This window comes from Netta rufina, assembly GCF_964035555.1.
Source record: "Netta rufina genome assembly, chromosome: 1".
NCBI lineage: Eukaryota > Metazoa > Chordata > Aves > Anseriformes > Anatidae > Netta > Netta rufina.
This window is the reverse complement of record NC_140123.1, coordinates 61,690,936-61,710,043: the sequence shown is the minus strand read 5'-3', so window position 1 is coordinate 61,710,043 and position 19,108 is coordinate 61,690,936. Positions and strand designations below refer to the sequence as shown.

The following is a 19,108-nucleotide window of genomic DNA, read 5'->3' as shown; positions in this document are numbered from 1 at the left end:
GCAAATGCAAGTTTCTATCACAGGGCTGCATTTATGAATGTCCTAGCTGAATTTATCTGAGAGTAGTGGTACATGAGGATAGTCTTTCATTTTTCTATTTATTTTTTTTAATCTGAAAAAAAAAACCACCTGGGATTCTGCATTCTGATTCCAGATATGTTGCTTAAGAAACCCCCAGAATTACAGAAAAAGAGATGACTCTGCTATAACGAGTTTACAAACAGCTTTCACACAAAACATATTATTATTGTATGTAGATATTTTTATGTAGAGTTTTTTGTACCTAGCCTGGAGTTCTTGGAAACTTCCTAGGTCAAAAGCAGCTTGTTAAAATATGTTTACCTTCTTCACACCAATAAAGCTTTCTGAAAACAAGAAACTACAGGTAGTAGGAACTGAAATAGCTAACGAATAAGAATACCCAGCAAACTTAATGTAGGAATACAAATTGTGCTTGTTCTGTTTGATATTATGGCTCCAACCTAATCATTTTGGCCAAAGTCAATAGTCAAAATATTTATGTGAAGTTTGGCAAACAACAGTTAAACATGAAGGGATTCTTTTTTCCTCTGATTTTATATCTGAAGAAAGCTAAAGAAGGGTCTGGGGAAGGCGTAGTGAAAGAAACATGAAACATTTTTATTTATTAAAAACCACGGATTTGCTCTTATTGCTCTTATTACTTTAAGGGGCAGGGTGAGATTTCACTATTTAATTACCTGTTCTAAGTGTTGAATTTTATACTGATTCATTAGCAAACAATTTTGGTTTAGGAATTCCATAGAGAATAATGTTCCTTTTAACAGGAATCATCTATTTCATATTTAATCTTTAAAAAGGTTGAGAAAATCACAGCTATGGAAAAACACTAGAGCTTTTAAATTTTCAGCAAAATCTATAGGACAAAACAGAAAGGAAACATTGCCTGCATATGGTATATATGACACCTGCACATACTATTTAAAGTTTTACTCTACTCCAGTCATCTCTAAACATTTTGAAATCTGCTAAAGAAATGTAAGTAAAACAGCACTTTTCCTCTCACTGACTGTGTATGTAAAACAAACCAGTCATTTTTATATTAAGGTTTATAGCCCAACAAAATGGGTAAGGCAAGTTAATTTTAAGCATTTACCTAGAACTGTAGAGCAAAAGCAGAACACTGCTTTTTATATTTCTTATTTTTCTTTTATGCTTTTAGTATTTCCCTTGTTATTTTTACATCATTGTCCTTTAGTTAAAAAACAACATCAAGCCAGCTCAATTTACAGTTATGCAATATAAAGTTCAAATGAACACTGTGAGGGACCAAAAAAAAAAGCAGTATGATTAAATATTAAAGTTTCATGTTGAGCAAATTAGTTTGCAACTATTACTTGAAGGTATAGATGGCCTAGGGTTCACAAAAAGTATGCATGACAAATACAGTAACAGAATCATAAAATACAGTATTAGGAATAAACTGCAGACATCTTTATCTAATAATTACTTAATGTCTCTGGGTAACAACTAACCCTAAAATACATGCCTCTTTATTTATATTACATATTTGATGCTGTCTGATATGTACTGTCCAAAATGGAGTGTTAGTGTAATGTCTAGTTTAATTGAATCACAGAATATCCCGAGTTGGAAGAGACACACAGGGATCACTGAATCCAACTCCTGGCTCCACACAAGACCACCCAAAAATCAAATCCTATGTCTGAGAGCACTGAACAAATACTCCTTGGACTCCATCAGGCTCGGTGCTGTGACCACTGCCCTGGGCAGCCTGTCCACCCTCTGGGTGCAGACCCTTTCCCTAACACCCACCCTGACCCTTCCCTGTCCCAGCTCCATGCCGTTCCCTCAGGTCCTGCCGCTGTCCCCAGAGAGCAGAGCTCAGCGCCTGCCCCTCCTCTCCCCTCATGAGGGAGCTGCAGGCCGCCATGAGGCCTCCCCTCAGCCTGCTCTGCACTGAACAAACCAAAGGACCTCAGCCACTCTGCTTACATCTTGCCCTTCACCATCTTTTTAACCCTCCTTTTGGAGGCTCTCTAATAGTTTCATGTCTTTCTTCTACAGTGGCAGTCAAAACTGTACATAGTACTCGATGTTAGCCCATAATTCAGAGCAGAGTGGGCCAACCCCTTCTCTCAACCAGCTAGCAATTCTGTCCCTGATGCACCCCAGGGTACAGTTCACCCTTTTGGCTGCCAGGGCACGCTGTTCACTCATATTCAACTTGCCATCAACCAAAACCCCCAGATCCCTTTCTATGGGGCTCTCATCCCCTAGTCTGTATATCTTTTGTGTTATATATATTGGTGCTGAAGACTTATAAATTGCGATATTGGACAGCTATCTTTTATGCTATGAATAGTATTAACATCTTTTTTTTCTTCACTTTATTCATTAACAGGTCGGATACATTTCTTCCAAGATGTAAATGCATCCTAATTATAGCTTTTATAATCTTGTCTCCTTTTTCAAGTGCATGCAATGTGCATTATTGAGACTTCATTGTGAAAAGCTGCCAAGTGCTTTACTTACCTGTTACACCTGGAGGACCTGGAGGGCCAGGGAGCCCAGGAGGACCTGGGTAACCATCTCTTCCAGGGGGTCCAGGTAAAGGGAATCCAGGAGAACCCTTTTCACCTTTTTCACCTCTCTGTCCAGGGACACCAGGTGATCCTACTCTGTCTGGAATTGGTCGACCTTTGGACAGAATAAAACATACATGATAGTAACATTATCAACACATTAGCTTACAATAAGTTTTGGAGAGAAATTGGAAAATGCTAGTGCAAAATAAAGAGGAACTGTATTTTTACTATTGGTGACTTACAAAATTCAGGGCATATTTTCACTACAGCTCAGAATAACTCACTTCCATTCAGTCCCCGAGCAAACACTGGGAAAAGTAACTTTCTGAGTTATTTTTTGAACCAATTTTTGCTGGCTAAGAAAAAATGGTGACAAAGGAGTTCATGTAGCTATTACACTTAGAAGCCATTATGCTCTTCTCATAATAAGCCAAATCTTAAACACACCTGGAAATGAACAGCATCTGTAAGAACTTCAGTAAATTAGTATTCAATGATGCTAGCAGATTTTCAGGAATGCTAAACCCCAAACTGTTTGTAGGAATAATAAGTAAACAGCAGCCAATAAAGGCAGACAGTTAAACAACTAGGAAAAAAATTACTCAAGATCTCCTTTTAGCTATTTGCACAGTCACACAGGTCTTCCTACTTCAATAACTTATTTTAATTAACAATTAATCATGAGATTTGACTGCTAAACCATTTTGAGCCATCTGCAACATTGTAGTGAAGATATTTAAGTCACACAAATCTCAATTTCTGTAGGGTAATAACAGACAAAGAGCCACCATTCTTCTTCTATGTCATACGGAATTCTTTAGAGATTACTACTGCCTGCAGTATATAGTATCTCCTCCCTAAACTGTGAAAAAATTCCTGGCAACTATCTGACTTTGGTTCACAATAATTTCATACATAGCAACTGTCAAGATGGAAAATATGAGCAAAGGAGATTATGGTAGTATCACTACTAGATGTGCTGGAGTCACGTTTCTACAGATTATTTGATTCATTTTTAAAAAGCAAATATTGTGGTTTAGTTCAAACACATACACATGTACATATGCATAACAGTACTGTGGGCACGTATGCAAAGACGTTAGACTATGAAAAAGGCAACATTTGCAGGCAAGAGAAATAACTTTTATTAGATCAAATAACACAGTCAAAAAAAAAATAGCAGGAAGCCTTCAGGAATGACTTTGTCAATTGACTAATAAATAGTATTTCCTCCAGCAAATCTTGTTTTATTGTTATTTATGAAAATGCATATAAAGCTGAAGAGAAAGCAAACCAGATTATCTGTGCAAGAGTATACATACACAGGTACACACGCATATTCACATTCTACAGCTCCTCATGCCCAATGGAGCCATACTCTCTGGACTCTCTCAGATGACGTGTGCACACTAACACTTCTCGATTTAAGCAGTGATCACAGAAGATTTAAGAATTATCAGAGCTCTACACAAAGAGCAAAGCTAGATCACAGCAGAGATTCCAGAAAAGCAATCAACAGGAATGGTCTGAGGTGGAGATTAGATCCTCAGAGAGGCCACTACCTGGGCACCCTGTAAGTCAGGCTGAAAGCAGAGACCACCTCTCAGGATTCTCCACCCAAGAAGAACAAAGGAAAAAAGTGAACAAAATCATACCTGGAGTTCCTGGGATTCCTTGTAATCCAGGAAAACCTTTAAAAAGAGAGGTTTTCAATTAGGCAATCAAGTCAGCAATGCTATTATCATGAATGCAATTCTATCACATATTAAGTACACATTATAAGCAAGTATTCTCTGTATCAAAAGTTAAATAACTCATAGATATCTGCAAACAATACACTTAGTGAAAAGTCCCTGTGGTGTGCCATCTTCTCCATTGGACTTTCTTCAACAGGGAAATGTCTGTAATGGGGAAATTGAGAATGCTCTCTATAGGAATTTCCTGTCTACTGAGGAATTTTGCAAATAACACAAGTCCATTTAAAGAATTAAAATTTAGCTATTGACTTTTTTTGAGGCATCTCTTCAAGATTCTCTGCACTATTACCCACTTTGTGATTGTATTCACTTCTTTATTAAAAAATCTCATTGTATTTTTTAACCTCCATAAACCCAGGCCCCATTTTATTATTTTCCAAACTATTAATGAAATGCTGTCTTATTAATGATGAGAAGAAGTGTTGACTAAAACTATGAAAAAATGTAATAATTTGAAAGCAATTAAATGAAAAACTGGAACATTCCACAGTTACATAGAGCTGCTGAGCCCACAGACAGTGGGATTTTAATTTCCTTTAGCAAGAAAATGAAAAGCACAACTCAGTCATAAAGACAATAGAGAATACATACCTTTTTCACCTTTTTGACCTTTTTGTCCAGGCAAACCTGAAACTCCAGGGTCTCCCTTTTCACCAAAAGCATCCATTGGTCCAGTATCTATAACCTGAATCGTAGGACAAAGATGAGGAAACTAGAAACACACAACTGTGCTCTAGTAGTTTGTATGTCATCCATCCCAACCTGATGGCACAGAAGCCACTTTGTTTTGTGTTAACAGCTTTGAGCAGTTTTGGTCATACTGGCAATCTCATTGACAGGTACCAATTGCTGTGAGAGTGTTGTAGCTGCTGAGGAATTACCAGAGAAAATAAGGATTTCATATTCTACCAAAACTCCTTCATATCAGTCATATGCTTAAGTGGAAAACTTGATAGCACCTTTCTGAATGAAGATGATGTAAAGAAACCTCAGTATGTTCTAAGCACTGATCCATTGGGTTTGTGTTACCTTTCATCTTAAAATACTCCACTCCAGTGATTTCTACTGTTGATCTGAGTTTGACATAGAAGATACTAACATTTACAATACAATATTCAAGAAGTACACACCTTTTTTCAAAACAAATGAGCAGATGTTGGGAATTTTTTCAGTTGCTGGGAAAGCAGCACCATCAAAGATATGTCTGCTGCTAACTAGTCCCATTTTTTATTTGAAGTGTTAAAAAATTTATAGACTACAATGCTGACAGATGTATTCTTTTGAACTCTCTCTTAGTGTGTACTGATTAACAATGCCTAATAGTTCCATTCTCAAAAACATTCAAAATTCATATTCTTTGAAAGCTCCTTTCCCAAATTTCTAACATACTTCAGAAATAAGGCTTTTGTTTCCATTAAGAAAAACTGAGGACATAACTGATTTGAACAAGACCAGAATATGCATAATCTCTCTCTCTCTTTTTTTTTTCTTTATGTTTGAGTGCTTTGACTTTCTCAAAATTTTTATCTTCATTTAAATTTAAAATAAAACAAGAATTTGTTTTACTTACTCTTCCTGGAGGACCTTGAGGACCTCGATCACCTTTTTCACCCTAAAGGAAAATACAAGTTATGCTTTAAATCCAGATCAGATGTTCTTCACAAAATAATAATAATAATAATAATAACAATAATAGTTTCTTTAGCAAATGAACTCTTTGACACAGATTCACACAAAATCCAAATGCTAAGCACCTGGAATATCATACTAAACAATAATTTGTTAGCAGGTGGAGCTGTACTGCTTTACACTGCGTAAAGAGAAACAGGGATTTTTAGAAAAGTACATTTCTTGGCTGAGCAAAGAGATTGTGAAAATAAAGGCTGTGTTAAACAATTCATATAGGAGAACTAAATCAGGGGTACCTAAGCATGTTGACTTTGACTTTTTGTAGTCTCTGAGTGATGACTTTACAATGTAGCAACATAGCAATTTTCATTTAACACTGCTTTACATACATGTGATGTTTCAATACACACATATGAACTGGCCATACGAGCTCATAGCTCCTCACTCTGTAGTGACAAGCACAGGCTCTGACTCACCTTAGCACCAGGTTCCCCAGGCCGTCCCGGAATCCCAAACCCTCCAGGCAAACCCTGAACGTAGAAGACAGTGACACCAAAAAAGACAAACATAGTTGCACATTAGCTCTGACAGCATCCAAGTTTTAAATTAAACTCAACAAGCACAATAATTTTAAATAAATAATTTGGAAGGCTAGAAAATGTCAACCACTTATAATACACAGACAACTCTTTGGTTTTGAATGTAAGAAATAGTATAATTCAGTGAAATACATACAGGTTGTCCTTTTGGTCCTGGCTCGCCATCTTTTCCAGGCTTTCCCTGTAAAACAGCAAGTTCCACTCTGCTTAAGCAGACGGTCACTAGTACACAATTTCTAAATATGATGGGTGAACTACTAGAACAAAATAATCACTACTGTAATGCATTCATTAAGAGTGCCAAAACAGCTGACGGTGTAGAGGGTAAAAAACAAGCAAACTGTGACTGCCTGGTGCTTATACTACTCAACATACTATAAATTATATCCTATCCCACCTAGATTTCTGCATTCAGCACTGGGACCCCCAGCACAAGAAGGACATGAAAAAGATCCACCAGACCAAGGAGGTCAGGAGAATCTTTTTATGTTCTCTCTGATTGGAATTAGCCATATGGTAGTCAAACAATTCCATAAAACTATGATATCAGATCTTAGTATTGACTAATCTTTTGTGCCTTTTCTTAATTTCAGAAGTAGCTGTGATTTCCTTGAAGAGCAATAGTTATATTTAAAAGATCTTTGAAGCTTTGTTCAAAGAACTCTGCAGAACCCGAAAGATTTATTTTTGAACAATGCAAAGATGCTTCCCCAGCCGGCTCCAGGCCAACATTTATCCATCCTTCCAGCTTTCAAACCCTCATTTACTGTAGGAGTAAAAACATATATCTGATAGCAGGGATACTTCCGTCATGCACCTTTACTGATGGGTTGACAGAACACTCAACCTTGAAGTATAGTAGGAAATAAGGAGGAAGATCTCTTTCAGACTGCAATACAATTCAATGCCTATAGCTGTGCTTGGTCATTTTCTAATGGTTTATGATGACCCACAATTTGAGAAACTGTAGATACATTTTCATGTAGAAACTGCTTTTGCTTACCAGCTCAGCTGTGAAAGATACAGCATGGCTCACAGAAATTGTATGGATGAGACTATGATATAGGTCAAACTAGGCAAACGCAACAGACATTGTGGCCTTATGGTCAGGCTAGAAACCAGCAAGTTAACTTTTATCAGTCATCTAATTTTTTTTGCTCCATTCCTGAGTATCTGAAACAAATTCAACACTTGGCTAAAGTCATTTATATAGTGTGATTTGCTTTGCTTTGCTTTTCCTTCTGTTTTGGAATGACCTTACCTTGCTTCAGTTGGTAGTCAATGGGAGTCTTGCCTCTGCCTTCAGCACTGCAGCCACTGTCTTTAGTTACGTGAAAGCATGTTACCTATTAACTTTACTGGACGTTATCACTATCTTGCCTTGTAAACCTGCCCTTGTTGTTTGATATATACCAAATTTAATGTTTCACTAATAGTTACTAAGTTTAATTAGTTTAGGGATGAAATGCAATGACTGTAATCACATTATTGATACTTACCTGTGGACCAGGCGCCCCAGGTTCACCCTTTTCTCCTCTGAAAGCTGAGCCTGGCAATCCCTGGAAGGCAAATACATACCAGATTAATAATACTGCCATATTCAAAAGTAAATTTGCTTTTAGGTATAAAGATATTCAGGGCCATCATTAGATTCTTCAGTATTTTTATTGTAATAAAAAAAATCTACAAATACTTACTGGGGTTCCCTGTTCTCCCTTTTGACCTTGTTCACCCTAATGAAATTATAAAAAAAAGGTAGATTAGTAAGGAAAATTTTACCCATAATTCATTTAGGCTGTAAATCATTTACTTCTTCATATCAGACATAGCACGTTTAATACTGTTCTCCACTTCAAGAACTATGCCTAATAGTATGACATGCAAAAAGAGGTTAGACAAAACACAAAACATGAATCCATTAAGCTAATTTTTATGCTACTATATATTGCTTAGAGGGTTTAATTCAATAACTGAAAATTAATGATAATTCATTAACACTCATACTCCATGGATGTGATTCTGTAAATGAAAAGTCCAGTGTAAGCTACTTAATTCAAATTTTTATAAAATTTAGGATTTACAATGTTTATCAATTCTGCTTCTTCAGAAAGTCTTCTGCTATTTGTGTTACTTCTGTATGCAATTGTTTATACATTTGTCATCATATTTTTCAGAGAAACTTCCAGAAAGACAATCAAAATGTATTACATAAAGCCAAACAGTTTTGAATAGTTGGCTGTGGATGACTCATTATTTTCTTCTTCCTCTTTTACCGTTAGTTCTAACGACTACATTGTATTGAAGGTTGATCATTTAAGGTCTCACCTTTTCTCCCTTTATGACTTCGCTTCCTTTTTCTTTCGCGTGTGGTGAAGGTCCTGGTGGCCCTGGGGGACCACGGACTCCTTGTTCTCCCTGTCAACACCAAATCCGGGACAGACCATTGAAAACATTACTGAGACCAACTTCAATAAAACAAGTGTGGATCATATTTTTTCATTGTGTGTGCATCCACAACAGAGTAAAAACCATATATGCTTATATAATGCAATATGACTATCTTTCATGGTAAAACACCTCCAAAGAGGATTGATGCATTTCTGCCAGAAAATAACACATATCAATACTATTTATTTTTTGCTAAAGATAAGCCTAAGGTGTCCAGGAAATCTCCACATACTTAGTTCTATTATCAACATTTTTCAAGCAATTCTATGATAAAAAGTTAATCTCAGTGATGTACCATGTCATGAAAAATCCTATCCAGTAGGAATAGTATGCTTAAAAAAAAAAAAAAAAAAAAAAAAAGCCTATGTAATGATTTACTTATACTCCCAAAGGTCTCTGCCAATGACATACATAAGAAGCTTTTGGAGAAGGGCTCAGACACATTAGCAGTTTACCCAATAACCTATGACTCCAAGCATTTCTTGCCTCCTGAAAATGCAACATAGAGCACTTTATGCATCTTTTTATGACCTCTCACCTGATGCTGGCTAAGGGAATAAATGAGATCAGTCACCAAAGGTAATACATGGTAACTCAGCAATGCATCAATGCTGAAACAGTCATGCAGCAGGCAGGAAATCAGTCATCACAGCAAAATCAACAAACAAGGCAAAAATAAGAAAGGTCATTTGCTTGGTACTACTGCAGCAAAGGGCTAGGAGTTGGACAGCATGAAGTCTCACGCTGCACTCTGGGACATTGACCATATTTATGAACAAGCTGGCAGCATTGGCAACTAAGAAAATAACTGCATCACCAGTTGCAGTCACACAGCACCAGCAAGGCTGCAGCTCTCTTCCACTTTAGCAGGTACTGCAGCACAACAGAAGCCCATGTAGAAGGCAAAAGGGTTGATAGAGAAGGATCAGTGTTGACACTGTATGTGTTTTGGGCAATTTACTTTGGACTAACCACACTCTCTTCCAACAGGTTCAGCCCTCAGCACTGACTGTAGCATGCTCCTGAAGAACAGCTTCATGTTTAGTTTCATGCTAAAGGAAACCAGATTGCACTCTCTCAAAAATGCTCCTAGTTGAGCCAAAACACAGGGGACAACCGCAAGATCTGACTCAAAATCACACCCTCTATTCATTCTAAAGCAGTGGTACAGACAGGACCTCAAGAGCCCTATCTCAACTAATTCCGACAATTTCAGACAGCATATATCAGAACAAAATTGTTTTCAAATTAATCTCAGGATGAGTCCTAATATGCAGAGTAAATGTTTCCAGATCTCCCTACGATAAACTAAGGCAGTTGGTACTAGTCACAGCTAGAAAACAGGATAACAGTTACAGATAAAAATCTGTAACTGTTTAGGACTTCTGTTCATTTAGCTATGAGTTACAGATTTGATTAACTCAAGTTGCCTAAAACTTACAATGCCTTTGAGCTGATTTTCTTCACAGATTAGTTCCAGAAGTTTATTTAGTTAAAACAAATTGTCTCAAGAATATTTTATGGAAGTTGTTCTCTAATTCTTCAGAAGAGACTTACCTTTTCACCTTTTGGACCCTGAAAGCCCAAACCCATGTAGCCCTGAAAATAAAAATTAAACATAGTAAATTTTCATCAGCAGTAAACATGTGCATACATACACACATATAGAAATATTTTGTACATGGCTAAAGTAAAGAGAGTATGAAAGACAAGATAGGTCTTTTAAATGCACATATTAAATAAACAAATAAATCATGTCCTAAACCTCCAGTTGTCACAGCAATTTGTGAAATATATATATATATTATTAAATTTATTGAATAATTTTAGTGTCATCATGCTCTTTTTTCAACATTTTACTGTTAAATTTTGGCATTTTAAAATGAGTCCCAATAATCACAGAATGTTGTAATTATTACTGACTTGATCAACTGAGGCAACAGATCTAATTAAAAATAAAATAAATAAATGAAAAAATAAAAAGCTTTCACTGTGATGCCTCATCAACTTATCCCCAGATTGCAAGAAAACCCACTCCTTTAGGACTATTAGTTTCCAAATTTGGGGGGTAACTGATGTGCCAAATAACTAAACAAACAGATAATCTTTATAATAAAGTCTTACCTTCTCGCCTGGAGGTCCTGGTGGCCCTGGGGGACCCTACAAGACAGTACATTTCAGCAGACATATATAAAGTATGCTAGGCTGAATAATTCCTTATTCTATAATGAGATCAAAAATGCAAATCTTTCCATTAAACCAAGATCTAAAGTATTTTTCTTCTACTGCCTGTAGCTCCCAACTTAGCCTAAATAATAAAATAAACAGAACCTGTCAAAGATCTTTCATCAGAGCTTGCTTTACAGTTAAGAGTGCTGGATCTAATCAGCATGTAGACAGGAGACAGTCACAGAAAATCTGTGGTACTGCACTGCAAAATAACTTCACTAATGACTTTTTTTTCACAGTTTTGTGCACTACTAACTACATAAATAGACAGTGATAAACATTAATCCTCACCTTTCTTTCATTAAACTTGTTCTTTTTTACATCAACAAGTGCAAGTGCTGACTAAACTGTATGACCATTTTCCTTTAGACCACTTTCAGTTTTCTTCAGAAGGAAAACAGATGCTCACTTAATAGCCAGAAACACTGAGTGGACTTTCGTCAGATGGAAGTAACTGATCCCTATGAACATTACCCGCATCCAGCACAGGAAGAGAAGACATTAGATATCTATTAGATCTGACAACATTTCAGATAGTTAAAATGACTTCAGCATTAGGAATAATATGAATTTGATGCTGTCCTGCTTTCCACAGTGCTTCTTACTCAACTGCCCATAATAATAATCTTAGCATACATTTTGATTTAGATCTGGCTGCTAGGTCTGTAGTTTATGTTCTATAGATTAAGTGCGGGAAGACAGAAAAGGAGGATTAAGTATATTACAACCCCTTTCCCACAAATAAAATCCTCCAAATCCTCCAAGAAGATGACTCTAGGAGCAGTGCTATTGAATAGCTATGTACCTATGCAATCCTACCATGACAGAATCTAGGAGACTAAATACACAGCCTGAAACCACAGGTTGTCTTTCCTAAATCCTAACACCTTGTAGGACTTTCCTGTAGGTGAAGTGCAAATCACCATTACATGTGATTCCATCACAGGAAACTTACTGGTTCTCCTGGAAGCCCTGGTGGCCCCATTGGTCCCTGAAACCCCGCAGTTCCAGGTGGACCCTATAAAAAAAAAAGAAAAGGCATAATTAAAAAGTGATATGTATTTGGCAATTTCATGATATTTATATAATTTTAATTGAAACTCTCTGGTATTCAAACATCATTTAAACTTACAGGTAGTCCAGGTTGGCCAGGAACGCCTTTATCACCTTTTAGCACACTAGAAGGAAAAAGACCAATCACTTCACCTGGATCTCCCTATAACAAAAAATAAAATAAAATAAAATAAAATAAAAACAATAGTACTTTAATATCCATTCAAACACATTCAAAAATGTTAAGGTAAGAAGAAAGTTAGAGCTATGTAAAATCTGGAATCATTTGGAAAGTTCCCTTTTAAGAGTCACCACTTAACATCTAAGAGATTCCAGTACCAAATCATCATTCATACTCTTATTCTCTGCACTGTAATGTGTAATCAGAAAGATTTTCCCACCAATCTATCACTACTACAGCATTAGTAGACAATGAGAACGTCTGGCCTGGCTATTAATGGAATTGGTAACTTTGCAGTCTCTTCTCCAGAATGAGATCTTAGTCTTAAAACTAATTTTGAAATCAAAGCTCTCCTTTTTCTTTAAAAAATAGATACACTTTGTCTTTCTTATTTTGGAAAACTATTCCAATTGTTACCTGCTTCTTTATGCCTCTTTTTCTGATAGCAAAAGATCCTGTTTTTTTCCTGCATTTTTGTACAACATTGCTATAACTTGAGGGGTGACTTTCTTCCACAAACATTCTCTATGTTAAACTACTTTGAAAAATGAAATGCCAGTATGAAAACAAATGTTGGAAACATAAAACCTATCTAAATCTTTATGCACAACTTTGTGGCCACCACAATACTTATGCAAAGTTAATGATATGTACTATTTTTTCTATTGTGCTTCATAAAATACTTACACTTTAAAGACCTGCATGGAACAACACAAACGTTTAATTGTTATGAACTGGATGTTGTTCCACTGCCTTTATTTAGAAGGACTGCAGAGCAGAGTAGAAAGTGAAGCACATCAGTACAGTTTTTTAGTACTTAACAAAGGACTGCTAGTCTTAGAGGGCGTAGAGCTCATTCTAATTCTTTTCATTAGAAACAGGGTATGATCACATCTAGAGCAAAATGTACCTTCATTCCAGGAGGTCCTGGGGGTCCCTGTGGAAAAAGACATATTTGATGTTATTTTTCCTCAGTATTGCATATTTTACATTTTATAATCTATATAATGCCGTATAATTATATCTAAATTTCAAGAATCGGAGTTGAAACAAGTGAAGTGAATGAAACATGAAGAATCTACTTACTATGCTCCCAGTCAGTCCTGGTAACCCTGGGGGACCTACTGGACCTCTTTCACCCTAAGGAGAACAGAGAAATTGGTTTTGTTTAGGGAACACTTTTGAAGGATGTTTTTATTCCAACACAGAGATGTTGTTATAAACATATGTAAATGTCACCTTTGTTCCATTACATCCTGGAATGCCAGGTGGACCAGGAGGGCCATCTTGTCCAGGAATGCCCTACATAAAAAGGAAGTAAAGAAATTAGCAATCCAGGTCAGACATCACCTGATGTTCGCTTTTGACATTCTTTGTAAAAATACATATACTTCACACGTACAGGAAGGCCTGGGTTTCCTGGAAATCCTGATGGTCCTGGTGGGCCCTGCAATTGACAAAAACATACTGAACTTGGGAAACTGAAATGACAAAACCACAAAACAACAATGACAAGCTGCATGTCTGGTCTCCTTTCCAGTGGGGACAGTAAAAATCAGAGTAAAACTTTCTTTTAAACTCTCTTGGGAAAATAGCCCTAATCTCCAAACCTCCCAACCACAGCATTTTAGCAATTGGTGGCTGAAAGCACTTTTTTATATTTCTGTAATTTTTAAGCAGCAATATGCATTTTATTCAACTGAAACTGCATCGGAACCTTACACAGGCATAATGAAGGAATGCAGAGTTTCTGTCTTCTCACAACCATGGTTCACAACGTGAAATTTACTGTAGACACCTCTTCATAGCAGAGGAGGATGCTAAGTCACTGTAAAGATGCTTTTTCATCTTTCATCAGCCACATCAGTTTGTCAATTTCATTTTTATCATCCAAAAAAAAAAAAAAAAAAAAACCAACTGACTTGAAATAACTCTCTCTCCCTGAATAGCTTTCCAGTGTAATGAATCAGGAGTTTGACTTGGCACTTCATTTTCATCCTACCAGTTTATTTATTGTGGAACAGAAAAGATGTATGAGATTCCAGAAGCTCAGATAGCATATTTGCATCTTCCAAAACTTTACCATTGCAAAAGTACAGTCTACTTGCACTGCAAACCATGAATGGATTTGCCAGGAGATGCTAATTTATGTTAACATACAGGATACCATGAACCTCATGGACTGAAATGAGGATTTCTTGATCTATCAGAATACCTCTCTATAATATTTTAGACACTGTGATTGATTTTGTAAATTCTGTGTGCTGCAGGCAAATGGAGAACAAACTGACACAGCATTTTGAAAATCTATGGACAAGAGGGCACAGTTTAAAATGTATCATTGCTCATCAAGTCATTCAAATTCTCTTTCATCAGTACATTACAACATGTGAAAATGCTCAGAATGAGCTTGGCATCTGACAAAACACAAGAAGACACAGCCCTGGCTACTATAATATACTAATTGAGTGTTTTGTAAGTACCACATTAAACAGAAATTACAACAGGAAGGCGTGTTTAGGGCCTCCCTTAAAACTGAAGAAGTCGGGGGATGAAAGCCCCAGCTTTAATTTGTCTCTACACCCTGTGTAAATTTTTACATATACATGCTTGTGAGTGTGTCAGCATCTCTGCTGGAGCACTTCAAGGAGGTTACATGGTTCACATTCTATTGGAATGAAGCCTCTTGGTAGGTCAGAAGGCTCTCAAAGGAATATTAAAACCAGAGTTGTTGATGCAGTGATAAGTAATGGGGGAAAATGCAAATGTGCAAAATCACTGACTGCACAATGCAGAAAGAACTTCAAAGGCAAGAGCAAAAATCTTGAATTATTGTGCAGCACAAGGGGATGCAGTTGATTAACGCAAAGAAGAGAATAACCCCATCATCCACTTGAAGGCAGCTAGGAAGAGTGAAAGACATATAAACATGAACAGACATATAAACATGAAAGACATATAAAGACATGAAAACATGAAAGACATATAAACATGAAAGACATACAAACATAAACTACAAAAATGTAAGTTAGAACTCACTCTTGTTCCTTTTGTTCCTGGCAGTCCTGGTTCTCCAGTATCACCCTGTAAAGGAAAAGAGATAGCTTTGTCTTTCCTAGGGACAACAATTTAGGGAAATCTGAGTGTTTTAAATATTAAAGCTTAATTCCTACCTTAAGCCCTGGTGGCCCAGGAGGACCTTCAGGTCCTTGCATTCCAGGAAACCCAATCACACCCTGTAGACCCGGCAAGCCTCTTTCTCCCTGTGGAAAGAAGAATAGGCATTAGCAACAACACCACTGAAAATAGTAAGAAGTTAAATGTGACAACCAACATTTCATTCTAGTCTTTGAAAGGAGGATTATTATAAACAAAGAAATATTTTTGTTTGATGACAAGTTGGCACAAGGTGATTGTGGCATGACAGAAAAGCACTATTCATAGCATGTTTATACCCCTAGTAATAGGAAGGCCAGAAAATCTAATACCCCAAGTTAGCAGTCATATTCCTGAAAACTGCAAACATCACTGTTCGGCCACTAGTATATGAAAGGCCAGTACGAATCTTTGTCTTACAAGTCATTCACAACAGCAGATTTTGGACAGCAGGCTTTGTCACTTAGTCTTGAGCTTCAGGGTGGTTCAGAATCAGAGGTGGTTCAAGATACAGGGTCTTTCTGAGAAGCTCAACACAGTGACTGTATCTGTCATCCTTTAGGTTCCTGTTTATAGTCATATGGGATATACATGTTTTCTGCACTCTCCCTATTACTCCAAATGCATTTAAAACACATAAACCTAGAGGCAGAAAATAAAATCCATCCACGCTCTAGATCAATATTGCAGCTGTTACATTCCCAGTGAAACCAAGAGGAACACTGAATAAAGGCTGAAAAAATCTACACATAGGGGAGAGGGTAAAAAAAAATGTATCCATATATCAAAGTCTGAAAACAGCAAATCAAGCAAATTAAAAGCCAAATGTTCCACATAGGAAATAACTAGAGTTGTCTTTTCAAGGTGTAGGGTGAAACAGGGAGAAGCACCTCATGTTATCCAAAAATGTGGTAATATGAATGAATAAAACATTAGTGAGCAACTGAAAAAAAAAAAATAAAATAAAAGGAAAAGGTATACAGGTTTGGTCAAGAACTAAAACACATGACATCTGTTTTAGAAACTCAAAAAATAGACCAATTTTCATGGAATACAGACAAGGTAATAAAATCAACAAAGTTCCAAACACACAAAAGGAAGCTACTCAGTTTTCAGTATCTTCAGCAGAACATTGAGAGATGACCGTGCTATTTGTAATTAACAAATGATTTGGTACTGCGAATTTAGGATGGTGAGTAGTTTAGTGAGGAGCAAGAAACTTTTCTCCCATTTGCTCAGGATTACCAGCTACATTCTAGTAGCTGGTGGGGGTCATCTGAGGACTGAGCAAATAAGTGAAGAACAACATCTGGAGATTGGAGAGCTCACTCTTCAAGTAGGTAAAACAGATACGTTGCAAGGAAAACATTATGGTAGGCAGTCAGAGGAAGGGGTGTGATGACTCACAGATGTGGCGCTTGTTAGTTTCTGAAGATGATGGAGTTGGCCACGAGGGTAGGCTTTTGTTCAGATGAAGAGAAAAAGAATAGAGGTGACTGATGGGTAAGATGAAAGGGCCAATGATAAAAGTATGAGGAAGTAGAGGGGAAATTAAAGCAAAATAACCACTTAATACAGAGAAGTGACTTTGGTGGAAATAAAGGAGATCTACTGGTACCAGCTCTATTCAGTGTCCCTGCTGAGGCTGCTCCTGCCAGCCTGAGTTTCTACAGGTCTGGTGGAAATGTGATCTTGGCATTTCATTTTATATACTTTATATTTTATATAATTTATATTTTATGTACTTTATATTTCAAGTCTTAAAGAAAAGGACACAGAGATGAACCCAGCACCTACAGCCCCTGCCCCATGGCATGCTAGTGTGAGCAGGGTATCAACGGTAACAACCAGTCCCACCAAAGCTTGTGCAGCCATTCCTGCACCTTGCTGAGAAGGGGAAGGAGGAAAAATGGAAGGAGTCAGAGAAGGAGCAAGTCTGAAATTTCTGATAGGTCAAATAACATAATAATTTGGTTTTGTAATGCTACTGCAAGAGTTGCTGATGGAGCTGATGTCTGTGCATGCTAAGTGTCCATTCGCCTCTTTGTGGTATGTTTCCTGGACTGGCTGTCATGGCAGTCCTTGCCCATGCAAACTGAGGGACATGGTACTTCTATAAACAAAATATTACTCATTTCTTAAAATTTTCCACTGGGAAAAATTCTTACGTTGCCTCTCCTCTCTTTGCTCCCATGAAAAATAGCATTTTCAATTAAAAAAAGTACTTTGTGAGGCAATCAAACAGTTTTTCCTTGAAGCACCAAAACGGCACAATCTCCTCTATTTACTTCTCAGTATTCATTGTCGTGCTTTGATAATAAAGTTTGCTAGTTACCAAAATCCTGTTGTGTTGTTATTATAAAACACTGCAAAGCAAAGCAATCAACCCAACAGATCAAGAAACGTATTTCTAAGTCAGCTGTTAAATGTCCAAAGTCCAAGTTCTGAAGTAATCATTTCAGAACAGTGGACACATTTCTGAACCATGGGCACTCTCCTTCATGACCTGCCGGGAGATCTATTAAGGAGGCAGAAGACACTCAAATACATAGAACAGGGTTTTCCATCGCTGAAGGAAAGCACAACATGAACAAAACAAGATTTTTCTGACACCTACATAGAAGTATGAGTCATATGTAAGCCGGCTAATACTTTCTGCACTCAGGAGCTCTGTCCAGAGGCTTTCAATGCACTTTGAACCACTGCACCCTGCAACACAGGAAAATATTCATTCTGCCATTCTCATGGAAAAATAAAACAGAGGTTTAGAGATTTCGTTTAGTCTAAGGCTCCCTGAAGACTGTTCTGGCACTGTAAAAGGCCCTTTATGTGCCTGTAAATCACTCACTAAGGTAATGACCACTTTGTCTTGCCAAAGACATTAACCTAAGGCTTGACATAAATAAAGCTTGGACTTCCAGGACAATTAGAGCCAGCTCTGCAAAGCTATCTTCAGACTCCCAGGTTGCCCTCTCTGAGGGGTTAAACATAGCTGCAGAAGCAGGTCAGAGACTGTACAGGGACACTTTGAGCCAAGATAGATCCAGGTTTCCCTTGAAACATTGTCTTTTACTGACTTGAACTGTTAGGCCAAGAGGAAGAAAAGTAAATGGCTATTTGTCCAGGGCTTCTGGACACCCAGTCAAGCTGCCAGATGCCCAGAGGCCTGGAGAGCGCAACTCCTGAGTGTGTGGAGGTCTTTCCCATCCCAAATACTGCAGCCTCACAGTTTCTCACACCAGAACTGAGCTCGTGTATTTGCTTGTGATTTGCCAGAGGGAAGTAAAAAAAAAATATATATAATATATATATAAATAAATAAATAAATAAATAAATAAATAAATAAAACAAAAACCATAAAGTTTGTTGACAGTCTTGGCTCTGAGGGTGTGAGAACCACAGGACACAGGATCTCACTCTACACACAATTTGCCACCTTAGCATTTTATTCACAGCCACATTCTAGCC

General features: G+C 37.2%; 1 protein-coding gene across 1 annotated transcript in view; it reads right to left on the bottom strand.

Moving 5' to 3' along the window:
- The window catches only part of COL4A1 (collagen type IV alpha 1 chain), a 127,585-nt gene that overhangs the window by 39,043 nt on the left and 69,434 nt on the right, over positions 1-19,108 (bottom strand). The window contains exons 3-21 of the mRNA XM_084302814.1: positions 15,658-15,747; positions 15,524-15,568; positions 13,887-13,931; positions 13,724-13,786; positions 13,571-13,624; positions 13,395-13,421; positions 12,383-12,466; positions 12,206-12,268; positions 11,146-11,181; positions 10,579-10,620; positions 8,899-8,988; positions 8,271-8,306; positions 8,073-8,132; positions 6,710-6,754; positions 6,451-6,504; positions 5,916-5,957; positions 4,937-5,030; positions 4,244-4,279; positions 2,536-2,700 (exon numbers count right to left, since the gene is read on the bottom strand). Coding sequence (XP_084158940.1) covers positions 2,536-2,700; positions 4,244-4,279; positions 4,937-5,030; positions 5,916-5,957; positions 6,451-6,504; positions 6,710-6,754; positions 8,073-8,132; positions 8,271-8,306; positions 8,899-8,988; positions 10,579-10,620; positions 11,146-11,181; positions 12,206-12,268; positions 12,383-12,466; positions 13,395-13,421; positions 13,571-13,624; positions 13,724-13,786; positions 13,887-13,931; positions 15,524-15,568; positions 15,658-15,747 — 1,171 coding nt within the window. The remainder of the gene's footprint in view (positions 1-2,535; positions 2,701-4,243; positions 4,280-4,936; positions 5,031-5,915; positions 5,958-6,450; positions 6,505-6,709; positions 6,755-8,072; positions 8,133-8,270; positions 8,307-8,898; positions 8,989-10,578; positions 10,621-11,145; positions 11,182-12,205; positions 12,269-12,382; positions 12,467-13,394; positions 13,422-13,570; positions 13,625-13,723; positions 13,787-13,886; positions 13,932-15,523; positions 15,569-15,657; positions 15,748-19,108) is intronic.